Here is a 24,040-nt window from a genome sequence, read left to right on the forward strand (position 1 = left end):
TTATTAAAATCTTATTACAAATTTTCATGACGAAATTAGGAATCGAAATTCAGAGAATCGTCGAAAATTTCCTATTTGGTTTTGACATACTCTTATAATGGCTATAGGGTTGATTTACCTACAAAATAGCACCCACAAAATAGGTGATCAGTTAGAATCCAAGCCCTACTAAACCCTTTTAAATTTGTTGATTTAAGTTGTTCCATATATTGGTGATCAGTGTCATTGAGATCTCCTAATTTGGTTCATGAGGACTTGAGGCTAGTCTCAATTTTAGTCAAATAGTATACACATCAACTTTTTCCACTCTTATCAATCCAATGAAACTAGCTTCAATCTAGGACCTTGGATTTCTCTAAACTGTACTGGAAGAATAAAGTTTCTTTATTCCACTCTAAAACTGTAGAGGAAGAATAAAGATTCTCACCCATATCCAAAGTATAGGACAATTGACCTCCACAGTAGTTGCACATGGTTTACCCTAATCTAGATTGAAATTTCTAGGACTTGGCCTAATGGGTTTTTGACAAGTGGCTGATTCCCAATTGACAACTGTGACAACTTTAGCAGGTACCATTGCAATTAGCCTCTTGGGTTAGAGGAAGAAGAAAACTTGGTCAAAGAGCACTGTCTCCTCTTTTGGTCTCCCATCTTGTTAGCAAAACTTGTCTTTTTGCACTCTTGTTTAAGGGCTTCCTTCTGTCTTTATCTTGAAATTAACCATAAACAAATCCACCTTTCAAGGCTCATTTTACAATGTCAGATCAGGATTTAAGCTCTATTATGTTGGGTGCTTTGAACGGTACCCTAAATGTGTTAAGACTAATTAAACCTATCTTTGTGTCTTTCTCTAACATGCTTGCATTGAAGAAGTAGAAAGTGGCTCAATTTCTATCTCAAAACTTATGCCATCCCATGTCTAAAAGTATAATATTTTGCTCTGGCTCGATATTTTTTTAATGGAAAAATAGGAGGCTGCTTCTTGTTAAATCATTAATGTAATGATGACTTGATGAGTGGTAGTGAGACTTGCTTTCAGATTGATGGGCAAATCTCAAATTCAAGACCATGAGGGTTGCCTGGGAATAATCAAATGGCCAGCCATAAATTGTGGGTGCTATTAAGATATGAATATCTAGTAGTAGAACTTCTCTCAAATTCAAGTCGGCAAGTGAAATTTATACTTGGCATTTGTAACATTACTCAAATTGAAGTTAATTCAATGTGCATTCTTTGTTAAAAGATGGACTTTGCATCGATATATTGTCAACAAGGAATCAATAACATGTCGAAATATATTGTTACTGGCATGTTAAGGATAATGATATTAACACTTTATTGTTACCATATCGACAATCCGTCCTTTAATAAACATCTTCAATAAACATCTAATCCCGAACAAGAACGTTGGTTAAAACTATCCAACCTCCAATACCCTATCAAGAAAAGATGAGTATCAATAGCCTCAGCTGCTGCACATCTGTCTATCAATCTCTTTATAAATAAGTTCAAAGAGAAGTCTTCATTTCGCGATTACATCAAAGAGAAGACATTAATTTTGTCTTGTATGTCACTAAAATCATAACATGGGTTTAATCTGTCTTCGGTGAATCAGTGTGCCTGTAATTCTTGAAGCATTTCAGTTATGTAAAATGATACAATGTTTTTCTTTTAAGTACGTAAAATTTATATGAATGGAGTCAAAATTGATTTTTCCAGGGTGACACCACATTTCAACACTGGACAAGCCAAACAAAATTTACACAAAATCATCATCGTGATTGACGGTATCAGGAGACGATCTTTTCAGGGGCAATCGAATTTTAAGAGAGAGCTTAGGCTTTAATGCTACATGCACCGAGCCCTTTAAAGAAGTTTTCACTGATTCCACAGTGGTCTTTTCTGAGGGCTTGAAAGGGGCAGACATTGTGCTTCTGGTAGAATTTTCACTCGAAGAAACAGATTCTAGCGGTTTTCTTTGCCAAGACAATAGCAAGGGTTTCTGATTCAGGTTTTGTCTAAATTTGGGATGATTCTCTTTTCCTTCTTCTCCCTGCATCTTTGGGTTTACCTTTGATTCAACAGGTACAAGCTTCCCATCCACTTGGTTTGTAAAAACAAATGTGACCTGAAACAACCATTGTATTCAATCTAATTTCCCCCCAAAGTAGATCATTATAATTTATATATAATTAGTTCTGCTAACGGATAATGATCATGATATCGTCTTTCCGTTGAAGAACAAAGTGAAATATCAAGCACTAGAGAATAGCAAATTATCTTTTCTTTTGCCACATATGCATATGGATTTCCGATGCAATAAACTGGGATTAGAAGCAAAGGAAAATTAGTTATACAAATGGAGCAGAAGAAAGCCTTTGGAGGGGCAAAAAAAGTTATTTTCCCTTCTATATTTGATAGTTTTCACTTCTTAAGCTGGGATCCATTCCCAAACCGAGCACATAGATTCATCTATATTTTAATCATGCAAGTACCTTTATCTTTTCTTCTCTTGGGATTGCTTGTACTAGACTTTCTTATCTTAAGGAATAAACATGCATGGAGAAAGCACTTTGAATGAAGGAAAAAACCTTTTGATAACATTTTTATTACAAAAGCATTTAAAAATTGAAGTTGTTAGCATCACTGTTGGATATGCTGCAGTGAGTTATTTTAGCTCCCAAAATAAGCTGGTGCCAAAATTTTCTCATCCTTAAGCAAGAATCAGAAAGAAAACACCTAGTAACAAAAAAGTCCAAAAACCTAGTTTCGTTATCAGCAGTTGATGTGATGGTCACTGTAGATTCAGTGTCAGAGAGAGATAGTTATATTTTTCTATTTTCTTTGCAACTAATTCATATGTCCTAATTCAGAAAAAACAATCTACATGATACCAAAAAATTAAGGGTATGCTAGGCTTACCACATTTTTCATACCACATTGTATACCACATCTCTAATAGAGGTGGAGCCCACCAATACAATGGGCCCCACCTCTATTAGAGAGGTGATATACAATGTGGTATGAAAAATGTGGTAAGCCTAGCATTTTCCAAAAATTAAAAGCTTGTCTGGGGTAGTAAAACCTATGTGAAAGGTAAAACTGTTGCCATGCACTAATCCCACAAAAGAAATTAATTGAACAGAAGAACTGTAAAGAATTTTTTCTTCTCATACCTCTTCTCCAGCTGAAGCTTGGAGAATAGCATCGGGTACTGAAGTTGGGAAGAAATGATGCCCCCAATTACTTAAATCCTCTTCTAGAGGTGTCCCTACCTGGAAAAGAAAAAATAAACTTATCAACTTACATATTAAAAGGAAAAGAAATCTATGACATCTCATAAAAATATGTGGCCAACCTGCTTCTCCGAGCTCTTTAACTCATGTAAGCATCCAGCCATTTCTGCAAATCCACCTATGTCAGAGATTTCGTGGCCAGACTGACCACTTTCGTTAGTTGGTTGGTTTGCATCTCCCTCTGCTATGCTTCGATGTGTATCATTGCTATTTTGGCAACGAATGCAGTTCATCTTCTCATGCACTTCAGACCTACATGTATAATTGATAATACCCAGTAACAGGAAAAAGGAATTATCAGAGAAGGAGAATAAAATGTGGCAGTCAAGAAACAGTTTAACCAGCATCACTCAACAGGGTAAGAAGATTAATGCAAAAACGAATTGAAAACTTAATTTCGTAAACATAAAAAGAATTGTTTGATTAACAATTACTGTATGAAAAAGAGATTACATGATATATTTTGAGAACTGTACATCTACAATATCAGGTTTCGAATGCCGGATGAAAGCTTATATGCATATAACCTATTAATATTATGATACAAAGGCTAAGTTTGACATTATTTATTTTGCGCTTTGGCAGACTAACTTGAAAATAGAGAAATAGTTAAGGGATGAAAAAAACAGTGACAAAGAAAGAAGAATAACAGACAGAACTACATTGGAAGTTTAGGAATTTTCATCAAAATTATACAAAAGATATGTAACGGTAAATGAAAGTAAAACCTCTTAATCCATGTACTGTTTACAAACAATCAACGGGGTGTGAAAAGTAAACTCTTGGTTATACCATTTCAAATACTGAATCCATACTTTTTAAAATTCACCAACCTTTCCATTCAGCAAACTCATTCACATAAAAGATATACGAATGATATATTAAAGTGCATGGCCGAGAAAAGGATTACAAGAAAAAGGAAGACATTACCTCACATTCTCATGAAATGTGAAAAGATCGCGTAGGTCTTCCGTTGAAAGAAGGTTTCCCTGTAGCAAAAGTACTTTGTATAACATGCATTTAAAGGCAAACCCCAATTCAGAAAGAAAGAGATACAACTTCAGACCTGTGCCATTGAGCTATCTGTTTGTTCCTGCTGAATAACTTTTTGAAGCCCTTCCTTTGACATTTGACGCTGGTACACCTGCAGGATACAAGGTCTTTTTATTAAAATGAATCTTAATAGAATTGATTGCATAAACCATACAGAAAAGGAAAAAAAAACAGATGATAGTGATTATGATAACTCAATTGCTGCCACATCAAAACCTTTTCTTCAATTGTTCCAGTACTTAAAAATCTGTAAATGTATACTCTCTTCTTTTGCCCATCCCTCCAAACTCTTGCAGCAGCCTACTTATGAGATAAGAAGAAAAAAAGAATTAAGCAATAAGAATATCATACAGAAGAATGTTCATAATTTATCTCTTCCCAGATGTACATTAAGAATTTAACCTAAGCACTTACTTGTTTATCATTGGCAGGATTCCAATCAGGATCAAACAGGACTAGTCGATTTCCACCTATCAAATTGAGACCGCAACCACCAGCCTTGCTGCTTAAGAGAAATACAAATTCATCCTGCAGGAAGTTGAGTTAGACTTGTTTACCAACAACAACAAAACCCAGATAGAGCTAAGAAAAACATTAAAAACTACAAGAGACTGTATTGCCAATATAATTACAAACGCACTAACTATATACCTTTGATGGGTTATTGAACTGGTTCACTAATTTCTGTCTTTTACTGATAGATGTGGTTCCATCAAGCCTCAAATATGGGTATCGTCTTTCTCGACACAGTTGCACAAAAAGGTCCAGCGTCTGATACATAATAATTACACAAATTTACAACAAGTTAAATTGAACCAGTTTCTTCCACAGATAAATTGTGGCAGGTAATGCTTAATGGATTGAGATATTAAGGTTTTTTTCCTTAAATAAGAAAAACTAAACACAAATGTAACAGTAGTGAACACGCAATCAAGGTACAATAGTAACCTAATATTTGACTAATAATCTAACAACATAAAATAATTAAGAGTTCAAATGACCCAAGAAACATCTCCCCAAATCCAATGAAGAACGGAATATCATTAAATCATTAGATTTCAATGCCCAAAATCTAACTTCATCCCAGAGGACATCCATTAGCCCTTGCCATAAACAATAATATTACTCCTTACAGTCCATTGAATAAAATAAGACTTGCATGAGAAAATGCCAAAGGATTTTCAATTATCTTATTCCTAATTGCAAGGGATGTAACAAGACATTTTCAGTCAAAACCCACCAACTTCAATATTTTTCAAAATTGAGATATTAGGTTATAAATCCCATACAAACAAACAAACCAAAAAGAAAAACTTGTCCATAATTAGGTACACCCTAATTCTGTAACAGTAAAGGAATCATGATGACTGATGGCAAGAATGATTTATTTGTTAAGAACCATGTACTGCCTGCATACTAGAAAGGAGAAAATGCAATAATACATGTACACACACACACGCATAGATATGTAATCTGGAATAAGTGTATAACAATACCTGTGTATAGTTTGAGACAAGGACAATACGGTCATCAGTCCTCTTACGTAGATGGGCCAGTAATCGAGCTAAAACGTGCATTTTTCCAGATAGTTCAACCCAAGCCCCATCCCCGCCAGTCCATGATCCAGATCTAACAAAAGAAACACATGGTATAAGTGTAGAATGTTGGAATACTAGATGTGGAAAAGCAAATAAAGGAAAATAAAAATGCATACCTTCCAGAGAACATCTCTGGTGGGAAAAAGCGAATACAGTCCTCAAAACCTGAAGTTCCTGGACTTCCACTTTTTATGGTGTCATAGATGAGCTACAATGAACATACTTCATGAGGATGAAAACATCTCAAACTAGAACTTGAAATAAATCAGTAAATAACTAACATGGGAAGGTATAAGAGGTAAGTTAAAACGATCAATACTGATGATAATGTAATAAAAAATTTGAATGCGCAAAACCCATGAAAGCCTATGTCTGCTGAGATCACAAAGTATACAGGAAGACTTTTTAGGATGTGAATTTGCTTTTTCTATTTGGAAAAGAGATATATAGATTTTGTACGTGGGTTCTTACAAGATAATAAAGATATCTTTAGAAGAAAAAATAAGGACAACTACACATAGTATCAAAATTTTGTATTACGTTACCATGTATCCTCAGAATAGGTCCAAACATAATAAAGACAGAAAAACATCCCAATTATATTATGTGAGTGCATGCATACGTAAGTGTTAGTGTATCTATATATATGGCATACCTTTGGATGATTGCATAGCTTCTTAAGAGCTGTTATATAAGCCAAAATCTTTGATTTCTTTGTCTCTTCAGAGATTGCTCTTTTAACCTGTGCTTGAGAGAAACAGAATAAAATCCATATGCTGTCAGACAGTCTTTTCATTAACTCCAAAAGTTCTGCCTTGATAGCTCAATAAGAATGAGAACCCACATTTTTGGAATGTATAAAATGGGTATATAGGTCTAATTGGAGAGGAGTCAACTTGCAACAAACAACTTCAATTATCTGCAAGGGAAAAAAATATAGAAACTCAGAAATTACTTTTTGTAACTAACTTTTAAAATAAAAATATACATTTTTTCTTTAATCCTGTATGAGCCAAGATTTTTGGGTTTTGACTGCCTGTGTTAGATCAAGGTGCTACTGACAAAGAGAATCTACTTGAACATCCATTTCAGTAGAAATCTCCAAAGTTCCATAATGCTAATGAAAGTAAGTAGAGAAAAAAAAAATATAGGGTAGTAGATAGTAATTTCAAGACATCCAAGTTTAGATCAAATAATATACAGTCCTGTCATAAGTACCTCTACCTAAGGTAACAAAAGATTTTGCTTTTCAGTTTACAATTCTACTAGACTTGACTTCCCAAAATGTGTGAAGATTCATCTACCATACTTAATCATATACTATTAGTTTGTATGGCTATACAAAGGTCATAAAACATGGAAAGCATATAGGTACTGAAACTCAGATGAAAAGTAGAAAGTTTACAATTCAGTTTGTATATGAAATGAAATTTTTAAGGTACAATAAACTACTCTCTCTCTCTCTCTCTCTCTCTCTCTCTCTCACACACACACACACACACACATATATATATGGAATCTCTTAACATGCAGTCTACCATAAGTGCTATACCTTTGGTGGCAGATGATTTGATAATAGTGCGTTAGTCCTCCGCAATATAAACTGCAAAAGTATGTTAACTATTACACATTAATCATTAAAAAAAAATTATGTACATCAAAAAAGAAAAAGAAATGCTGATTTCATCAGTTAATTAGCCATTCAGAACTCCTACAATCAGTGAAAGCTGTTGATACAACTTTTTAAAGCAAAGACTGGACAAAGATTATGTGCAATGTCTATAGTTATCATGTCAACAAGGAACTATAACCTGATTAACTTTTCCACTTAGTTCAGCAGAGCGCTCACCACCTAGCTTCTTCTCTTCTTCAGAGGCATTAGGTTCTCTTCCACAAATAATAGGTGCCTTCACAAAACATATATGTAACAGTTCATATACAGAATAAATACATGTCAACATCGACAAAAGAAGAAAAATAATTATTTAATCATTATTGATATATTGGAATTTTCAACCACTAAGAAAGAGAGATTCATCGTTCACATATAATTCAAAGAATATTACTGCACATTACATCACCAAAACAAAATTACTAGAAAGAACCACACAGCTTTATTTACAAAGGGAGAAGGAAAAAGAAAAGAGAAACTAATAACAAAGAGAACCAATAAACATAATGATGTAGATTCATTCTTAAATACCAGAGAGGGTATATTGAAATGTAAAGTCATCTACTCACCTCATAGTAGCGACGAAAATGTGCAGCATCCCCTAAGATGCCGGGATTAGTAAAGTTGACCATGGCAAAGAACTCTTCTAGGTCATTCTGCAAGTGAATATACAAAGAGAGAAATAAGAAACAACTTGGAATCATGAGACATCATGCACAATTGCATCCCACCTGCATTGGAGTTCCTGACAACAAAATGCGCCTCTTGCATGAAAGAGCGGCCAACGCCTGACAGAATGTTCATAAATAGTTTAGGGGGGAAATGGAATAGAGTTAAAAAAGAGACAAAGATAATGGAAAACAAACTTGCATACATCATACCTGATTCGTCATTGTCTGGTCATTCTTCAGCCTGTGAGCCTCATCACATATGAGAAGGTCACAGGATTCACTTTGGCTAAACTTTGTTGAATGCATCCGGAATGTCTCATATGAAATAATTAGTACCTGCTGCGTATTCATTGTAAGTTCATTATTCAAAGATAGATGTCTGACCAGTTACACAAATTTACCTGTATAGGGCTGCGAGGACCTGTGAACCGATCAATTCCAGAAACAACATCATCTCGGGTACTTTCACAGAGAGCAATGAGATGAACTCTTTCTCCAACCCACTTCTTTATTTCAGCCTCCCAATTGCTCACAAGACTGGTAGGGGTGACTATAATTGCTTTTTTAACCATTGGTTTCCCATCAAACCCTTGACAAAGAAGAGTATATAGTAATGTGATTGACTGCAATGTCTTTCCCAAACTGCAAAAGTAACACGATTAAGAACAAGCGTGAAGACATGATTCCCAAACATAATAACATAAAAGAAAATATGCTGATATAATTCCATAGAATTGATATATGCTGAGAGAGAGAGAGAGAGAGAGAGAGAGAGAGAGAGAGAGAGAGAGAGAGAGAGAGAGAGAGAGAGAGAGAAATTACCCCATATCGTCTGCCAGAATGCATCCATGTATGTTTGCAGCACTATTTAACCCTGAAACACATTCAAACATAAACTGAACGCCTTCTCTGCATTAAAACTTCATCTCATCAATTTTAAGCAACAGGAAAAAAAAACAAAAAAAAAGAAGCTTTTCTCAAATTTGATGGATGCATCTGCTTAAATTCATAATACTAGATAGATAAAGACAGTTTTGACTACATTGTTATACCAAAAAGAAAAAAAAAATCAATTTTAATATCATGATAAAAACCTTTGATGTGGTCGAAGGAAACGAACAAGCACTGGGTCCACTACTATCTGCATCATATTAGCAGCCCCATCCTCAAATTCTTCAGGTTGCCACAAGACCAAAGGATCAATTCCGGGTGGCAGAGTCACACTCTCTTCCACTATATCTTTCTCAGCCTCGTTTGGTATATTCAAAATCCTATCAATGTTTGGAACGAATGCTGTACTTGATGAGCCCCAGGGAACAAATCGTTTACGTGCATAGAGACGACGAGCAAGCTGGTCATTTCCGTCATCATAGCCATTAGAGCATGGTGGTTTAAAGGGTTTCCTACAAACTGTTGCTCCTTCTGTCACTGAGAGAACTCGTGGAAGCAGTGACTGTCTTTTCACGACAAGGTTACCTCTGACATAAAATCATTGCCACAAATTTCAGTTGAAGCACGAAATTTGGATTTAAAAAGCCCCTATACCAACAATTCCAATTACGAATGAGCCAATTGACCGCCAGGACCTAGAGAGATTCCAATTTACATAAATTATTGCACAATGAAAAACCTTAAATTGAACCCTCAGCGTTTTTCATTGTTAATTGAGAACTCAGATGCGAAGAACCTTAACATCTAGTAAGAGTAATAGCACCAAACAGCTTAGTCGCACAATATCATTTCTTTAGCCCCGTTATATACCAAAAAACAAAAAAGCAACATCATTTCTTAGAAAACAAACCAATCAGAACCCTATGATCCAAATAATTGGTTTTATTTCATTCTCCATCATTTTCTCAATAACCAAACAGGAAGGCAACCCCATAAAATCTCAATTAGTAAAAGAAATGAATGGTCAAAGCACACATAAAAGGCAATTTCACACCACATAAAAAGAACAAACCCTAGGTGCGGTGCAGCTGTAGAAATTCAAAAATGCTAAGCTAAATTCTCCAACCAAAAAGAAATTGGAAATAAAAATCAAAGGCACCTGACGAGAGCGTCGACATTCTTCGATTTCTGATCCTCGCCGGAGGGCTGAGGAGGGTCTATGGATTTTCGATTGTTCCCCAAGACGTCGTCACTTTCTTCTCGCTCTAGCTCTAGCTCTTCTTGGTCGGCCGCGTATTCATCGCTGGAATCGGACGCATCTGAGATGTCGGATTCTGAGAGAACTTCGTATTCGTCCTCCATCTCTGTGACCGACTGAGTGTGTGAGCGAGTTAGAGGAGACTCGGCGAAAATGGTCTATTTAAATTCATCCGTTTTGGCGGTAAAAGTTTGGGCTGGTGGTGGGAATGGTGGCTGGTGTGAGTCAGTGAGTGATGGGCAATGGATTTGAAGTGACAATTTTACCCCTAAAATGTAATAGAGAACTTAACAAATTTAACAGCATGACCAACACTGTTAAGGAAAGTGGAATGGAGAGAATCACTTTTGAGAATAAGCATCTCCTATGTGCTTCTTCAGAAAATCACTTAGGTTATTTGGAGAAGTGATTTTCTATAAAAGTGACTATTGACCTCTCCAGAATTACTTGCAAACAACATTAGCCATTTTTCTAATTCGAAAACCAAAATACAAATATGGCCTTAATTCAACACTATGGTAAAACGAATGAATTTAAATAGACACTAGTGCAGAAGTATTAAAAAAAATATCTAGTAAGAGTTTTGTGGTGTATTTGTCTTCTTCTTAACAAATTTATTTTTAAAAAAATTGAAATATTAGACAAAAGATTATCAACTCCTCCATAAAAAACTTACAAGTTAATAGACAAGATTTTAATTTTTGATTCCTTATACATTAAGAATCAATAATTCAAAGACCAAGTGTAAAATAATAATCTAAATTCAAATGAATAATGGAAAATAGTATCGCGTTACAAAAAAGCCACAAAATTTAAATTGGAGTTAATTAAAAATGTTTTGTTATAAATCAAATTATATGATGTTATCATGAAACGTAATTAATTTCTTATTTTTCATATTCATAATGTAAAGTTAGTTTAATTAGGTAACTATTGGAATTGAAGTCCAAAGGGACTCCATGGCCCAATGGATAAGGCGCTGGTCTACGAAACCAGAGATTCTGGGTTCGATCCCCAGTGGAGTCGTGTAAATCATTTTATTTTAATTTCCTTTTTCTGGCCTAATTACTACGTAATTGTTTCTAGAAGCTATTGCTCCAGATATATTTATTTATTTAATTTTTTTGTGTGCAGAGGAAGATAACCTCTTTGAATTATCGCCACTGGGATTATATTTTACAATTGACTTTTGAGCTTAGAAACTAATAACAATTGCTTTAATTGTTAAATAATTAAAATGATTATTTAGGAGATTATAAGAAGGTGCTGAAGTACTTCCAAGAATGAACTAACCCAACAATTTCCCACCAAATTCCAATTTGCGAATTTTAGTGAGCAATAATCTATGGTCGAGCCTCACATTCCACGCATAATTAAATTAATTCACTTAGGATGTGATAATTGAAGTTCAATTATTAAGAGTATATTGTCTCACGTCGAAAAATGAAAACCGTATATAAAAATTTGAAATGATTCACTCCTTCTATGATGGTATAAGAACACATGTTACTTTTATGTTGATGAATCCAACGACCACACGTACGTTGCAATGTCTAGTGAACTTGATTAAGATTATGTAAGAGGTCATGGTAAACTTCAATATTCTCTTTTTTTCCAAACATAGTTTGAAGATGGAAAAGCCAAAAACTGTCATTTTCAATATCTTTTCATGGAAGACATCAACTTGTATTGCAACATCATCTTTGAATTCAAATTGGCATTTTTTTTGGCTTTGTTCTATTTCTTGTTTTTCTTGTATTGACCGGTTGAGCAAGTCACTTGTGCGCTGGACTGTAAAATTTTCCACACAACCAAACACAAGTCAATGGATTGGACGAAAGGTGCCTTTGGGGTAATGTTAATTTGCATTTTTTGCTCTTAAACAATGCTGATTAATTAAGCATTTCAATTAGATTGTTTGAACCGGATGTATAGAAAATATGAGTTTTCGTCTTTAAATAATTTTTTTTTTGTATGCAGCTCATCGTATTATCTTTTCTCTATTAAATCCGATGATTATGATCCAACTAAATAAATTATCTAATCAAACTTAATGTGTTAAATATTATATTTTTAAATTCATAAAATACCCTTAATTACATTTTAATGTTCTCCTTTTTTGGTTGGATTACTTTTTTATTCTCTCAATTTATTGTGTTGATTTTTTTTTCCAACAAATTATTTGCAATTCAATGCACATTAATGGTGTTCAAATTTCGAGATAATTTTTCCTTTTTTAAAATTAAAATTTTGTGTGTAATGACATATGTTTTAATTTAGTATACCAAAATATCTAAGTAAATTAGTATACCTAGGATATTTTGTATATTTATACCTACAAAGTATAGGTAAACAATATGTACAAGTATAGGTAAATTAATCAGGGTGAAATGATTTACCTATACAACCTAACTAGTTTAGTATACCTACAAATTATAAATAAATTAGTACGATATATATATATATATATATATATATTAAGTATATTATGATTGTGTTTATGTAGGTGTATTACTATTGTTTGGATATATTGTTAAGAGTTATTTACATTAACACCCTATGAGATTTCTTGTGTTTTCACAAAACCCCCTCATGTCTCAAAAAATACACAAACACCCCATGAGGTTTCAGTTTGTTTTCACAAAACCCCTTTTCGTTGATTGTTTGTCCAAAAATTGATGATTTCATTGAAATAAAAACTTATGCAAATGAAAAAATTAACCTCAATGAAGTATATGCAATAATCTCAAAGGTCAACTTTGTCCTTTGCAGAATTTTTTTTGTATAAAATCATCAATCTTTGGATGAAATATGAATGAAAAGGAGTTTTGTAAAAATAATTTAAAATCTCAAGGGGTGTGAGTGTAATTTCTAAAACCTCAAGGACTTTTGTGAAAGCAGAAAAACTCAAGGGATGTTAGTGTAAATAACTCTATTATTATTGATTTTGTCTATTAGTAATTTACGTTCATTACTAATTAAAGATGGTTACAAAAAATTTACATTGATTAGAGATTTTGATTATGATTCTTACTATCATGAATTGGGATTTGAATGTCAATAAAGTCCTTAAATTAATGTGTTCTGATTACATGAAGTGTAATTAATATAAAGGTGGATAGCATCAATTGTAAAATAGTTAATAATACTAAGAACAAATGACAACATATTTTAAATTTGGGGTTTTTTTTTAATGAAAGTTGACAAATGAGAGTGGGGTTATGTTTAGAATATATGAGTTACATGGGCTTTCTCTTAAGATATTTTTCTGTAAGCCTAGGACCACATGACAATTTCCACCAAATTACACTCCTTCTATAGGGCTATTATATATACTAAGGAGGACTTGAGCCACTAAAACAAATTAGCCACAAATAATGTATCCTACAGCACCTCCTGACGAGGAGAAATATGCAGCTGATCATAATAATCACCAAAACATTGCAAATCCTGTCCCAGTTCCAGGGCTGAACAATCCTAGTGTATTACGAACGTACACTCCTCCCCCGTACGCATACAATACGCAGCCTGCTGGTCATGTAAGGGGGACCTGGTCCACTGGTCTTTGCCATTGTTGTGATGATCCTGCAAATTGTTAGTGAACATATTACATACACTTCAGCCATGTACAAAGTTTCATTTTCTTTTCTTTTTCCCTAATAACTAGTTTCAATTTCAATGTTTGAAGGTATGATCACTGCCTGTTGCCCTTGCATCACGTTCGGCCAGATAGCTGAGATTGTGAGCCAAGGCTCCACATGTAAGCCCTGAAATCACTAGCCATGTTGCTACTTGTACATCTTGATGAATAGTTTGTTTAATTTTTTTGTTTTCTGGTGTGTGTGTGTGTGTGTGTTTTTTTGCAGCTTGTGCTTCACAGGGAGTGTGCTATGGGGTTCTTCTAGCAACAACTGCAAATGCATGCTTGTATTCGTGCTTCTACCGCTCGCGGTTGAGAGGCCAATATGACTTGGAAGAAGCTCCTTGTGTGGACTGCCTGGTGCACTTCTGCTGTGCTACTTGTGCACTATGTCAAGAGTACAGAGAGCTCAGAAATCGCGGTTTCGATATGGGGATAGGTAAACCAATACCTTCTTTGTTCAAGTAAGACTAGCAGTTTTACCCTTTTGTTGAACCTCCTAAGAATCTCACACTGAACTTGAAGTTTCCCCCAGTTTTTTTATATGCAAAATCTAATATATGTTCTGGTGTTTGAGAAACTAATGTTTTTTTCCCATTTTTTTTAAATACAATTTGAGCAAGGTCATTCGGTGTGGTTATAACTATACTTGGTGAACAATTTAACCTGACTGGTGTCATTTGGTGTGGTCTTAGCCTGGTTAATTTATTGGCTGTAGTGGGAAAGGCATAAAGAAACTGCAATCTTGCCAAGGCCACCATGGCTGTGAAATCTTGGCTCCAGAGACGATTAATTATTGTTCAGGTTGCTGATGGTTGGGGCACATAATATTAATTTTCAGCAGTGAAAATATCTTCCTCCAGGACAATTTTTTTATAAAAAAAACTAGAAACTTTATTTATGTAACTCAGCTGCTACTTGCAACCAGATATATAAAGATAAGATCAAATTCCAGCAGAATATGTCATCATAAACTGTACTTATATTATACGAACATGTTGCGTGGTTGCATTCAGTTTTATATTTCAGCTTTAACTTAACTCTGTTAATTCTCCAATTTATTAATCGTCTGGTGCATTTTGTTCGCGATTGTTTGCTTGGAATTGAAGGTTGGGAAGCCAATATGGACCGACGAAGGCGCGGAGTTACTGCAGCTCCGACTGTGGTTCCAGGGATGACCAGATAAAAGAGTATTCTGTGGCGCCATTTCTTTGTGTCAAGGGTGCTGCTGATGTTGCTGTGCTGCTACTTGCACACTTTCGTTATGTTATGAACTTTTTGTGTGCATGTTCTTTGATGCTGGTTTTGAGTGCTTACCCATGTGTTCTTTATGTGATTTTATAATAAAATTCTTCATGTTGAGTTCAAACTAGTCTCATTTTACACCACATCAATGGTTAGTGAGATACACAACTAGTTAAGCCATAATAACTATATTTCATTACCCTTTGCACTCTTCAAACATGGCCATCTTCAATTTACACAAAGGGATCTCAAGAGGAAAATCTAGTGAATTTAGGGGGCATTCAACCTCCTCGATATTGATATTTATATAGCTACTTTTACAACGGGCTAAGCCAAATCTAGATATATCAAATTCATTACAAATATGTATCATCCTTGTGTTCACGTAGATCAAATATGAGACCTCCTCCAACCAACCAAGTGGAGTCAACTACCACTAGACCAAAAGCGTGCAATGCATCTTCCCACACGGCACCCAATCTCTGCACCAACCCATTTCATCTTTTTAGCTTAAGAGAAAAAAAAAATTTATTGAACAAGAAATACTACGAAAATAAGATTTTGGAGGATTTCCCATCGGAAAAATGTTCAAAACCAAGCTCTATAACATGAACACCATGGCCAATGTCAACCAAGCTCCAACCAAACCACCTGCAAGAATCTCCATATTTAAGTCTCCTTCTGAACGCTCTCTTAGTCTGTCATATCTAATTTGTTTTTGTTTTTATCTGCATCAATTGTAGTCTGCAAGGAAAGATCAGCAAAATTGTACTTAACCTCTGGCAATCATCGACCTTGGGATATATCACAATTGACTTTTGAGCTTAATTACCTACCAAAAACTAATAATAAACCATTCACAGTCTCAACTTTTAGCATACTTAATTATGATAACACAAAAATGACGTTGAAGGATGATGATAGATAACCATGATCAGATATTGCCACTTGCTTTCATTTTTAATTTTATTATAGGCAGGTAGTAGTGAAGACAACAACAAAACAAATGATTAATGGTGCACAATAGTCTCAAGTTCACACTTGGATATAAACTAATTAGTGAATTTCTCTACCACACGACGAAGTATGACATACGACCACTTCTAAACCGTTAGATCGACTTAATTTCCCCTAATTCATTTAGGATGAAAAAAAGCTAAATGTGAAACCATATAGGCAAGGAAGAGTGGTTGAAGAAGGACCTAAAAATTAGAGACAATAGGGCTTACAAGTCTCAAGCATGTTTTCATATCCCAGTTAGGTAGTTGGAAGATGACAAAACAAAAACATGTCATCATTTTTCATATCTATTCATTGGCATTGGCAAAGGTCAACTTATATTTCAACCACCAACTAGTCCTCTGTTTCCTAGTCACTTGGCTCCCATGAAGATTCTAAACTTCTTAGGATTGGACAAAGATTGCCTTTGGGGGACTTCATTTGCATTTTTTCTTTTGTGAAGAGAATGACGTCAATGTATTATAATGAAGAGGAAGTAACTGATACAAAGAAGAAACTAAGGTTTAGAGGATTAAGCGAGCCTCTTTACACGTGAGAGTTCTCGTCGATCTAACTAAGTAGCTTACTCTCCTTTGCATTTTTGTTTTTCAATGTCATGTTTACAATTTTTATTTTTATTTTTTTTAAAAGGCCAATACCAAATACGTTGCCCTTCCTATCTTCAAATTCATATAAAATTTGATTATTTGGTTGAAACCATTTTTCCTTCGAATGGGCTTAAAATTTGACCCGAACCGACCCGACTCTTCCAATGGGCTTAAAATGGCCCCAGGGAACAAGACCTGGGCCTTGCATACTTCAAGTCAGAACCTCAGTGGATCAAACCCAAACACTAAAACATCATAAGGATGCAGCGCAAGACCATTTTAGGGTTTTAGCTAAAATCTCTCTCAGAGCTCAGAAATGGCGTCTCTCATGGCGATTCGACGCGCGCGAAGCCCAGCACTGTCTCCCTTCTTCAAGGTACGGCCTCTGCACCTTTCTCATTTTGCCTTCTCTCACGGCAGCAACACCATCACCAACTTAGAAACCCTAACCATAGCCAAAACCCTAAGCACCTCTGCGGTCCCAAACGAGTACCAGAGGCCCCCTCCGCAACAGCAGCCTCAGCCGTCTGATCCTAGGGCTTTCGATGACCAGGAAAACCCTAACCAGTGGGCCCCACAAGGCCAGGGATACGGGAACTCTAACCAGTGGAATCCACAGACCCAGAACCAGAGGCCTAACAATCAGTACAATTATCAGGGTCAGAATCAGAGCTACCCGGGTCGTGGATATCCTAACCAAGCTCCGAACTTTCCCAATCGCGGGTATCCTAACCAGAATAACCAGAACCAGAGCTACCCACAAGGTGGAAACTCGAATGAATGGAGCCCTCAGGCGCAGAGCCCTCCTCAGTATCAAAACCCTAACCAGGTGAACCCTCCTCCGAGCCCCAGTTTTCAGCAACCCAGAAGCCCAAATCAGTGGAACAATCCCAATCAAGGATACCAGCAAGCCAGAAACCCTAATCAGTGGAGCCCACAAGCTCAAAACCCTGCTCAGTGGAGCAACAACAACAACAACGACAATCAGGCTGTGAACCAAACCCCGGTAGTTGTACCCCTTTCAATTGACGATTTGAGGAGGTTGTGCCAAGAGGGGAAGGCTAAGGAAGCTCTTGAATTGATGGATAAAGAAGGGGTTAAGGCCGATGCTGATTGCTTTCAGTCTTTGTTTGAGTTGTGTGGGAGATTGAAGTCGATTGAGGATGCGAAAAAGGCTCATGACTTCTTTTTGCAGTCTACATGTAGGGGTAATCGTGAGTTGAATCATAAAATTATTGAAATGTATGGAAAGTGTGCGAGCATGACTGATGCCCGGAGGGTGTTCGATCATATGCTTGACAAGAATATTGATTCTTGGCATTTGATGATTAACGGGTATGCGGATAATGGCTTAGGAGATGATGGGTTGCAGATGTTTGAGGTAATGAGGGAGCAGGGGTTGAAACCAAATTCTGAAACTTTCATTGCAGTATTCTTGGCCTGTGCTAGTGCAGATGCTGTGGAAGAAGCATTTATACATTTTGAGTCGATGAAAAATGAGTATGGAATTCCTCCGGGAGTGGAGCATTATTTGGGTGTTCTAGATGTGCTTGGAAAATGCGGTCATCTAAATGAAGCAGTTGATTATATTGAGAAACTCCCATTTGAGCCTACAGTGGCGGTGTGGGAGGCATTGAGGAATTATGCTCAGATTCATGGAGATATTGATCTTGAAGATCATGCTGAGGAGTTGATGGTTGCTCTTGACCCATCAAAGGCTGTTGTGAAAAAGATCCCAACTCCACCACCCAAAAAGCGCAGTGCTATTAGCATGCTTGACGGGAAGAACAGAATCAGCGAGTTTAAAAATCCAACCCTCTACAAGGATGATGAGAAGTTGAAGGCTCTTAGTGGGATGAAAGAAGGAGGTTATGTGCCAGACACAAGATATGTTCTTCATGACATTGATCAGGAGGCTAAGGAGCAGGCCTTGCTCTATCACAGTGAGCGTTTGGCGATCGCATACGGTCTGATTAGTACTCCAGCAAGGACGCCTCTTAGGATCATCAAGAACCTCCGCGTCTGTGGTGACTGCCACAATGCCATTAAGATCATGTCCAAGATTGTTGGAAGGGAATTGATTGTTAGGGACAACAAACGATTTCATCATTTTAAGGATGGAAAATGCTCTTGTGGGGATTATTGGTGAAGAGCAAAATGTCACCTCTCAGACTTGTCTAAAGAGTTCTTCCCAGTTGCAGTTTGGCGTGTAAAAAGTTTAAACAATGCCGAGCTGTATACGGGATCCTGTGCAGATGAGCACCAGTGCTACTAGTTGGTAGGAGATGAACCATCCACTTCTTGTTTTGACATGTATGCCGAGCTATATATGCATTATCTTTGTTTCGATATTGAATCAATTAGTTGTCGAAATGCCAATCCTGGTGTCTAGAAGCTATTAGAGAAAACTTTCTTTCAAAACATAAAATGATTGTCTCTCTCTCTAGTTTTATGGTGCAAAGATGACATCCCGTTTTGGTATTTAGGTAACAATTTGCCATGAACTCTGGTAGTAATAGTTTAATGGGACCCTAGTTTAATTATATTGATTAAAGTTCTAAAGAGGGATTATGACATTTGACCAAAAACAAATGAGGGATTATGGCATGCTGGATTTTGTTATCATTAGCATCTTCTTTTTGGTTTTGTGAATGGAATGTGCTGATTGATTTGTATCATATGTTTTCACCGAAAACTCTAGAAGAGCAGTGCTAAGGTCAGTGATCCACGAGCACGTAGGGTGATCCTAGTCGTTGATGCTTTGGGGTCTAAATGCATCGACGAGCAGGATGAGCCCGCATGCGTGCTCAACTGATCTTAACAACTCTGGAATTATAAAACACTGGTGTGATTGGAGTGTTCAAGCCCTTTGAGTTATTATGCCAAAACGACCTAGTGGATGAAGCAAAGCCTGGTAGTCTAGGAAGCTCTAGCTCCAAATCATAGGTTTAAAATAAACAAAAGACAAAAGGAATAAAGTACAATAAAGCACTCACATGCCACATTATGCTATTACCATTTGCCATGCATATGGCAACTTATACAGTAAATTGCTTCACATGGATTAACAATAAACACACATAAACGCAAACACAAATTAGGTCTCTAATTCTCTAAGCATGTTTCATGGACCGAGTCATCATGGTCATGAACTCATCTATGTCAACAACGCCATCCCCATCAGTGTCCACTGCCCGTACCATTCTCTGGCAGTCTTCAAGGCTGCAACTCTCCCCCAACCTCTCCAGCACTTCCATGACTTCTTCAGCACTTATTTTTCCATCTCCGTTCAAATCAAACGTCCGAAAAGCATTCTGAATGTCTATTGTTCGAATCCCACCTCCCTTCTTGTGTACTTCCATGAACTCCTTGAAATTAATAAACCCATCCCCGTCCAAATCGGCAACCCTAAAAATCTTGCGGACTTCTCCAACCATGTTTCCCTTTCCTAGTGCTCTCAAGATGGCCTTGTAGTCCTGCTGAGATATCTTCCCATCTTTGTTGGAGTCAAATTTTTCAAACACTCTCTTCATTTCATCGGGATTTGGCTCAAAAGAAGGAGATAAGCCAGAGTTTTGCCTGTCTCGGAAGGAAAATACATGTGATGGTTTTCGCAAAAACTTCCGTTTCGAGAGGTTATACTGGAAATCGAGGAAGTTTGCATTCGACATATCCGCCTCAGCTGATCAGAGCAAATACCTAAATCAAACTTCGATATAACAGTCCAGACAGCCGTCAAAATGAGATGGCAGAAACTGGGTGTCTTCAATCTTTATATATACTGACAGATAAACATTTGAGATTCTAAAGTCAAGGGCTAAAACAATTTTATTCCTTCAACAAGTTGTGGCAATTCATGAACAGAAGGTTCTTTACGTGATAGCCGAAATAAAAACAAATAGTAGATAAGAAAAGAATACATTCTTTGCAAAAGCTACAAGAAACTACAGCCTCCTTTCTCATCCTCAAAATTCTCCTTTTGAAGACTTGCTTTCTTTTTATTATTATTAAAAAGAAAAAAGTATTCAAAGGAGGGGTAAACATAACTCATCAAAATAATTGTAAAATATCACCAATATACAAAAAATTATACAAAAAATTACTCTTTTTTTTTAGTTCACGGTGGTCTTCCATTATCCAAATCCTCCATTACTTCAATGTCTTTGCGAGCTGTTATCTTTTGTACATATCCTGCAATGATGAATATCTTGTGTAAAAATTCTAGGGTTGAAATTCAAAACTGCAAGGGGTTCGAACTCACATAAAATTAGTAAAAATGAAATCTAAGAAGGAAAAGCCCCTAGACTTGAAGGTATACATTAAACACAAAAAGATAACACAAAAAAATGATGGCCCGAAGGAATCAGTAAAGTTTCCTTTTCGAGCTTTGAACAATCTTTTATGTCCTTTAAGCATCCTACACAAAACTATTCCTGTATAAAGTAAATGAGTTAACGGAACTTCCACAACATCAAATATTCTCATGCATCTCCCCTTTTAGTGTACAACAAATGATAGTGCTGAACTGCTCGCTAACATTGTCCTTGGTCTTAGTTTTAGCACTAAAACACCAACCAAGAGAAAAGAAAATTCGCAGACCTTGGTAGTGCCAGAGTTAAGACAAATAATGACAATGGGGAAATAGGGAAAAAGATTTATAAAAAAAAAGAAAAAAAAAGAGGGTAGAGACATTCTTATGTTAGTTAATCTAATTCAATACAGTTTGAGAGAATACAAAATCTCATTTACCCAAAATGAGAACTTAACTTAAAGGAGACGTTCTAACAAGAGCCTAAGTTGAGGCTGCACTTCAAAACTTATACCTCAACTGTGAGATTATATATGTGGTGTCTGAAAGTAGATGATGGTAGGCAAGATGCAGCCATTTGACATGTTACATTTGACATGTTAACGTACCTAAAAGTCTCCAATCAATACAACTCATGAAAATACAAGAAATCCTCAGTCCAGCCACCAAGTGCCATAGAAAGATATTCAGAAGGTTTAGTCATCATGTCTCAAATCCTATTGAATCTAGTCAAACATGAGATTGGTATGAATTGCGTACATCAGAAAAGAAACATCTTATTAGTAAATTAGATAAATAGTCCTCTTTTTGAAAGGTGATAAGCTTGGACATCCAAACTATTTCTTACCATCTCCAGATCTCGGAGTTTCACATGTCTAGACCATTTAAATACATTAGATAGTAATGAAATCCATATAATTCTAAATTGGTTTATAATGTACTTTCACAACTTAGCTGAGGCTACCTCCCTCCCTCTCTCTACCTCTCTGCCTACTGGCCTCAGTAAATGACAGATATGACAGACAAACTCCATAAATTCTTGACACATTATACACATTTAGAAAGCCAAATGGCAAAATGTACAACCTAAAATTTTATAGATGCATGCAAAGAAATCAAGAAATTCCAGATGCCCCAAAATATGTCTTGAAGGATTTTTCCCGAGTACAAAGGCCTTTCTTTCCCTCATTTATCTACATCAGAGAATTCAAACAATTACTTTCATAAAGCTATATATGCCGAAGATGTGTACTAAGCAAGTTGAGTTAGGCAGCCAAGTCTACTATTTCAAACATAAGGTTACTACTCTCTAGAACGGGAAACTTTGATATATCCCGCAATCCACAAAACAGACTCAGGCATATAAATGCGTAGGCAAGGGGGGTACTTATCCACCATTCATATAATCATTTTCTCAACTTGATAAAATTCCTAAGATTTGAACAGTATGAGCACACACACAGACACACCCATGTGACTAACAAAGGCCAAATAAATACCACACCAGAAAATTCCAATCACAACCCAAAATGGGAAAGCATAAACTTTAACATATAGCTGAGTTGAACCAAGCAAGGTAAACTAAACCCATCTTTTCCAAGCTTCGAATTGACAAAGCCCAAAATGAGCTCAAAAAACTTAATAAAACAGAACAGCATACCAATTCCTTGGCAAGGTAGGCATTTGCAGACAGTTTCTCTTCCTCTTTTGTTGTAATAACTGACAAATCCTGAGCCTTGGCAACTCCTACACTTTCCTGTCCATTCATATACAACTTCCTTGCAATCCTACAAAATTTCCCAAAACTTTCAAGATTTTTGAATGACTTATCCACATATAATTTTACAAATAACACCCAAATTAAAACCGAATTTGCAATTCTGACCTCAACTATAGGATCACATCGGAGCCTCCGGTCAATCTCCTCGGGTGACACCGGCGAAGTATTGGGATATGTCATCGGAAGAGGGAGGGGGTCGCCGTTGTCAGTCAAATAGCTCTCTCTGTCACGCGACCACTTCCTCTCCATGGCATTCACCTTAACACCACCACTGCCACTGCTGCTACCGCCGCCGCGAAGCCGAGCAGCGCCGCTGTCGAGCTCGGCGTCCTGGCCAATTCGGACGCCGACGGCGGCCACGTCAGCAGAGGCGGAGGGGAATTGAATTAAGCGCGGGAATGCGGGCCCGTGAGGGAGGTCGCCGGTGGCCGCGCGGCAGCGGAGGCGGGTTAAGGAGGGTTTGGAGGAGGAGAAGAAGAGGCTAGGGTTAGTAGCCAACATTCCAAGAAATGTTGAGGAGCGAAAGACTGAAAGACTGAAACTTTTAAGAGAGAGAGAGAGAGAGAGAGAAGGCGAGAAATGAATTTATATAGATTGCGGGTGTGGCGCGCGCGCGGCAACAGCGAGCTAAAAGGAGAATTTATATAGATTGCGGGTCTCTGCTATCTGTGTGTGTTTTGTCAAGCGGAAGTTGGCAATTCGTTATAAAAGCGTCCAATCAAGGAATTTGTACGACAATATCTGCCTCAAAGATACGTGTAGTGTTATTTTTAGTTAGCTTTGAGACACATTAACATTAGGGACCAATTTTCTTACATTTTAAGTTTGGAATTAAACACTTGTCTTGTCTAACATGCTACGAGAGCTCTGTTTCTACTTAGTATTTATCCTGTTAAGCAAACCTGTTGGAGTTGCTGCTTCTATACTATTTGCATCTACTTGTCTTTTTATGCGCAAAATCAAGTTAAGTTTTTAAGATTCAGTGATTGTCCAACATGTTATCCATTGAGAGGCAGGATT

The 24,040-nt window shown here is 36.5% G+C and overlaps 5 protein-coding genes and 1 non-coding gene across 6 annotated transcripts; 3 read left to right on the top strand and 3 right to left on the bottom strand.

The window, feature by feature from the left end:
* Positions 1–1,481: 1,481 nt before the first annotated feature.
* Positions 1,482–10,657, bottom strand: RAD54 (DNA repair/recombination protein). The gene is made up of 21 exons (XM_021976983.2): positions 10,341–10,657; positions 9,385–9,768; positions 9,113–9,199; positions 8,692–8,932; positions 8,501–8,626; positions 8,351–8,407; positions 8,189–8,275; positions 7,759–7,854; positions 7,500–7,550; positions 6,792–6,866; positions 6,603–6,689; positions 6,064–6,155; positions 5,846–5,978; positions 5,001–5,120; positions 4,764–4,877; positions 4,566–4,649; positions 4,363–4,440; positions 4,227–4,285; positions 3,359–3,548; positions 3,177–3,275; positions 1,482–2,128 (listed from the first exon to the last, which is right to left on the bottom strand). Exons 1-21 carry the CDS (start codon positions 10,541–10,543, stop codon positions 1,760–1,762), a joined length of 2,832 nt encoding a protein of 943 aa, XP_021832675.2. The 5' UTR covers positions 10,544–10,657; the 3' UTR covers positions 1,482–1,759.
* A 735-nt stretch (positions 10,658–11,392) lies between these two features.
* TRNAR-ACG (transfer RNA arginine (anticodon ACG)) lies at positions 11,393–11,465 on the top strand. Its single transcript has one exon. It is a non-coding gene; the product is annotated as a tRNA-Arg (tRNA).
* A 2,351-nt stretch (positions 11,466–13,816) lies between these two features.
* LOC110772543 (protein PLANT CADMIUM RESISTANCE 2-like) lies at positions 13,817–15,453 on the top strand. The gene is made up of 4 exons (XM_021976980.2): positions 13,817–14,033; positions 14,128–14,199; positions 14,306–14,518; positions 15,189–15,453. The coding sequence occupies exons 1-4, from the start codon at positions 13,817–13,819 to the stop codon at positions 15,263–15,265; spliced, it is 579 nt and encodes a 192-aa protein (XP_021832672.1). The 3' UTR covers positions 15,266–15,453.
* Positions 15,454–17,192: 1,739 nt separating this feature from the next.
* Positions 17,193–19,351, top strand: LOC110772542 (Tetratricopeptide repeat (TPR)-like superfamily protein). The gene has a single exon (XM_021976979.2). It carries the CDS (start codon positions 17,248–17,250, stop codon positions 19,078–19,080), a length of 1,833 nt encoding a protein of 610 aa, XP_021832671.2. The 5' UTR covers positions 17,193–17,247; the 3' UTR covers positions 19,081–19,351.
* Positions 19,352–19,846: 495 nt separating this feature from the next.
* Positions 19,847–20,753, bottom strand: CML30 (Calcium-binding EF-hand family protein). Its single transcript, XM_021976966.2, has one exon. It carries the CDS (start codon positions 20,600–20,602, stop codon positions 20,045–20,047), a length of 558 nt encoding a protein of 185 aa, XP_021832658.2. The 5' UTR covers positions 20,603–20,753; the 3' UTR covers positions 19,847–20,044.
* A 155-nt stretch (positions 20,754–20,908) lies between these two features.
* Positions 20,909–23,734, bottom strand: SCO2 (protein disulfide isomerase). Its single transcript, XM_021976967.2, has 3 exons — positions 23,126–23,734; positions 22,901–23,027; positions 20,909–21,122 (listed from the first exon to the last, which is right to left on the bottom strand). Exons 1-3 carry the CDS (start codon positions 23,519–23,521, stop codon positions 21,049–21,051), a joined length of 597 nt encoding a protein of 198 aa, XP_021832659.2. The 5' UTR covers positions 23,522–23,734; the 3' UTR covers positions 20,909–21,048.
* Positions 23,735–24,040: the final 306 nt, after the last annotated feature.

Source organism: Prunus avium, chromosome 8 (assembly GCF_965620075.1).
Source record: "Prunus avium chromosome 8, drPruAviu1.hap1.1, whole genome shotgun sequence".
Classification (NCBI taxonomy): domain Eukaryota; kingdom Viridiplantae; phylum Streptophyta; class Magnoliopsida; order Rosales; family Rosaceae; genus Prunus; species Prunus avium.

What these genes read in the sequence shown, in the direction of transcription:
- RAD54 (XM_021976983.2), bottom strand. Translation starts at nt 10,543, where the DNA reads ATGGAGGACGAATACGAAGTTCTCTCAGAATCCGACATCTCAGATGCG. An exon ending in AGCTATGCAATCATCCAAAG is followed by an intron (nt 6,156 to 6,602) that starts GTATGCCATATA and finishes TGTTCATTGTAG; the next exon opens with CTCATCTATGACACCATAAA. An exon ending in TTGTCTCAAACTATACACAG is followed by an intron (nt 5,121 to 5,845) that starts GTATTGTTATAC and finishes ATTATGTATCAG; the next exon opens with ACGCTGGACCTTTTTGTGCA.
- LOC110772543 (XM_021976980.2), top strand. Translation starts at nt 13,817, where the DNA reads ATGTATCCTACAGCACCTCCTGACGAGGAGAAATATGCAGCTGATCAT. An exon ending in TTGTGATGATCCTGCAAATT is followed by an intron (nt 14,034 to 14,127) that starts GTTAGTGAACAT and finishes CAATGTTTGAAG; the next exon opens with GTATGATCACTGCCTGTTGC. An exon ending in TGTGAGCCAAGGCTCCACAT is followed by an intron (nt 14,200 to 14,305) that starts GTAAGCCCTGAA and finishes GTTTTTTTGCAG; the next exon opens with CTTGTGCTTCACAGGGAGTG.
- LOC110772542 (XM_021976979.2), top strand. Translation starts at nt 17,248, where the DNA reads ATGGCGTCTCTCATGGCGATTCGACGCGCGCGAAGCCCAGCACTGTCT.
- CML30 (XM_021976966.2), bottom strand. Translation starts at nt 20,602, where the DNA reads ATGTCGAATGCAAACTTCCTCGATTTCCAGTATAACCTCTCGAAACGG.
- SCO2 (XM_021976967.2), bottom strand. Translation starts at nt 23,521, where the DNA reads ATGTTGGCTACTAACCCTAGCCTCTTCTTCTCCTCCTCCAAACCCTCC. An exon ending in GATGTGATCCTATAGTTGAG is followed by an intron (nt 23,028 to 23,125) that starts GTCAGAATTGCA and finishes GAAATTTTGTAG; the next exon opens with GATTGCAAGGAAGTTGTATA. An exon ending in CCTACCTTGCCAAGGAATTG is followed by an intron (nt 21,123 to 22,900) that starts GTATGCTGTTCT and finishes TCATCATTGCAG; the next exon opens with GATATGTACAAAAGATAACA.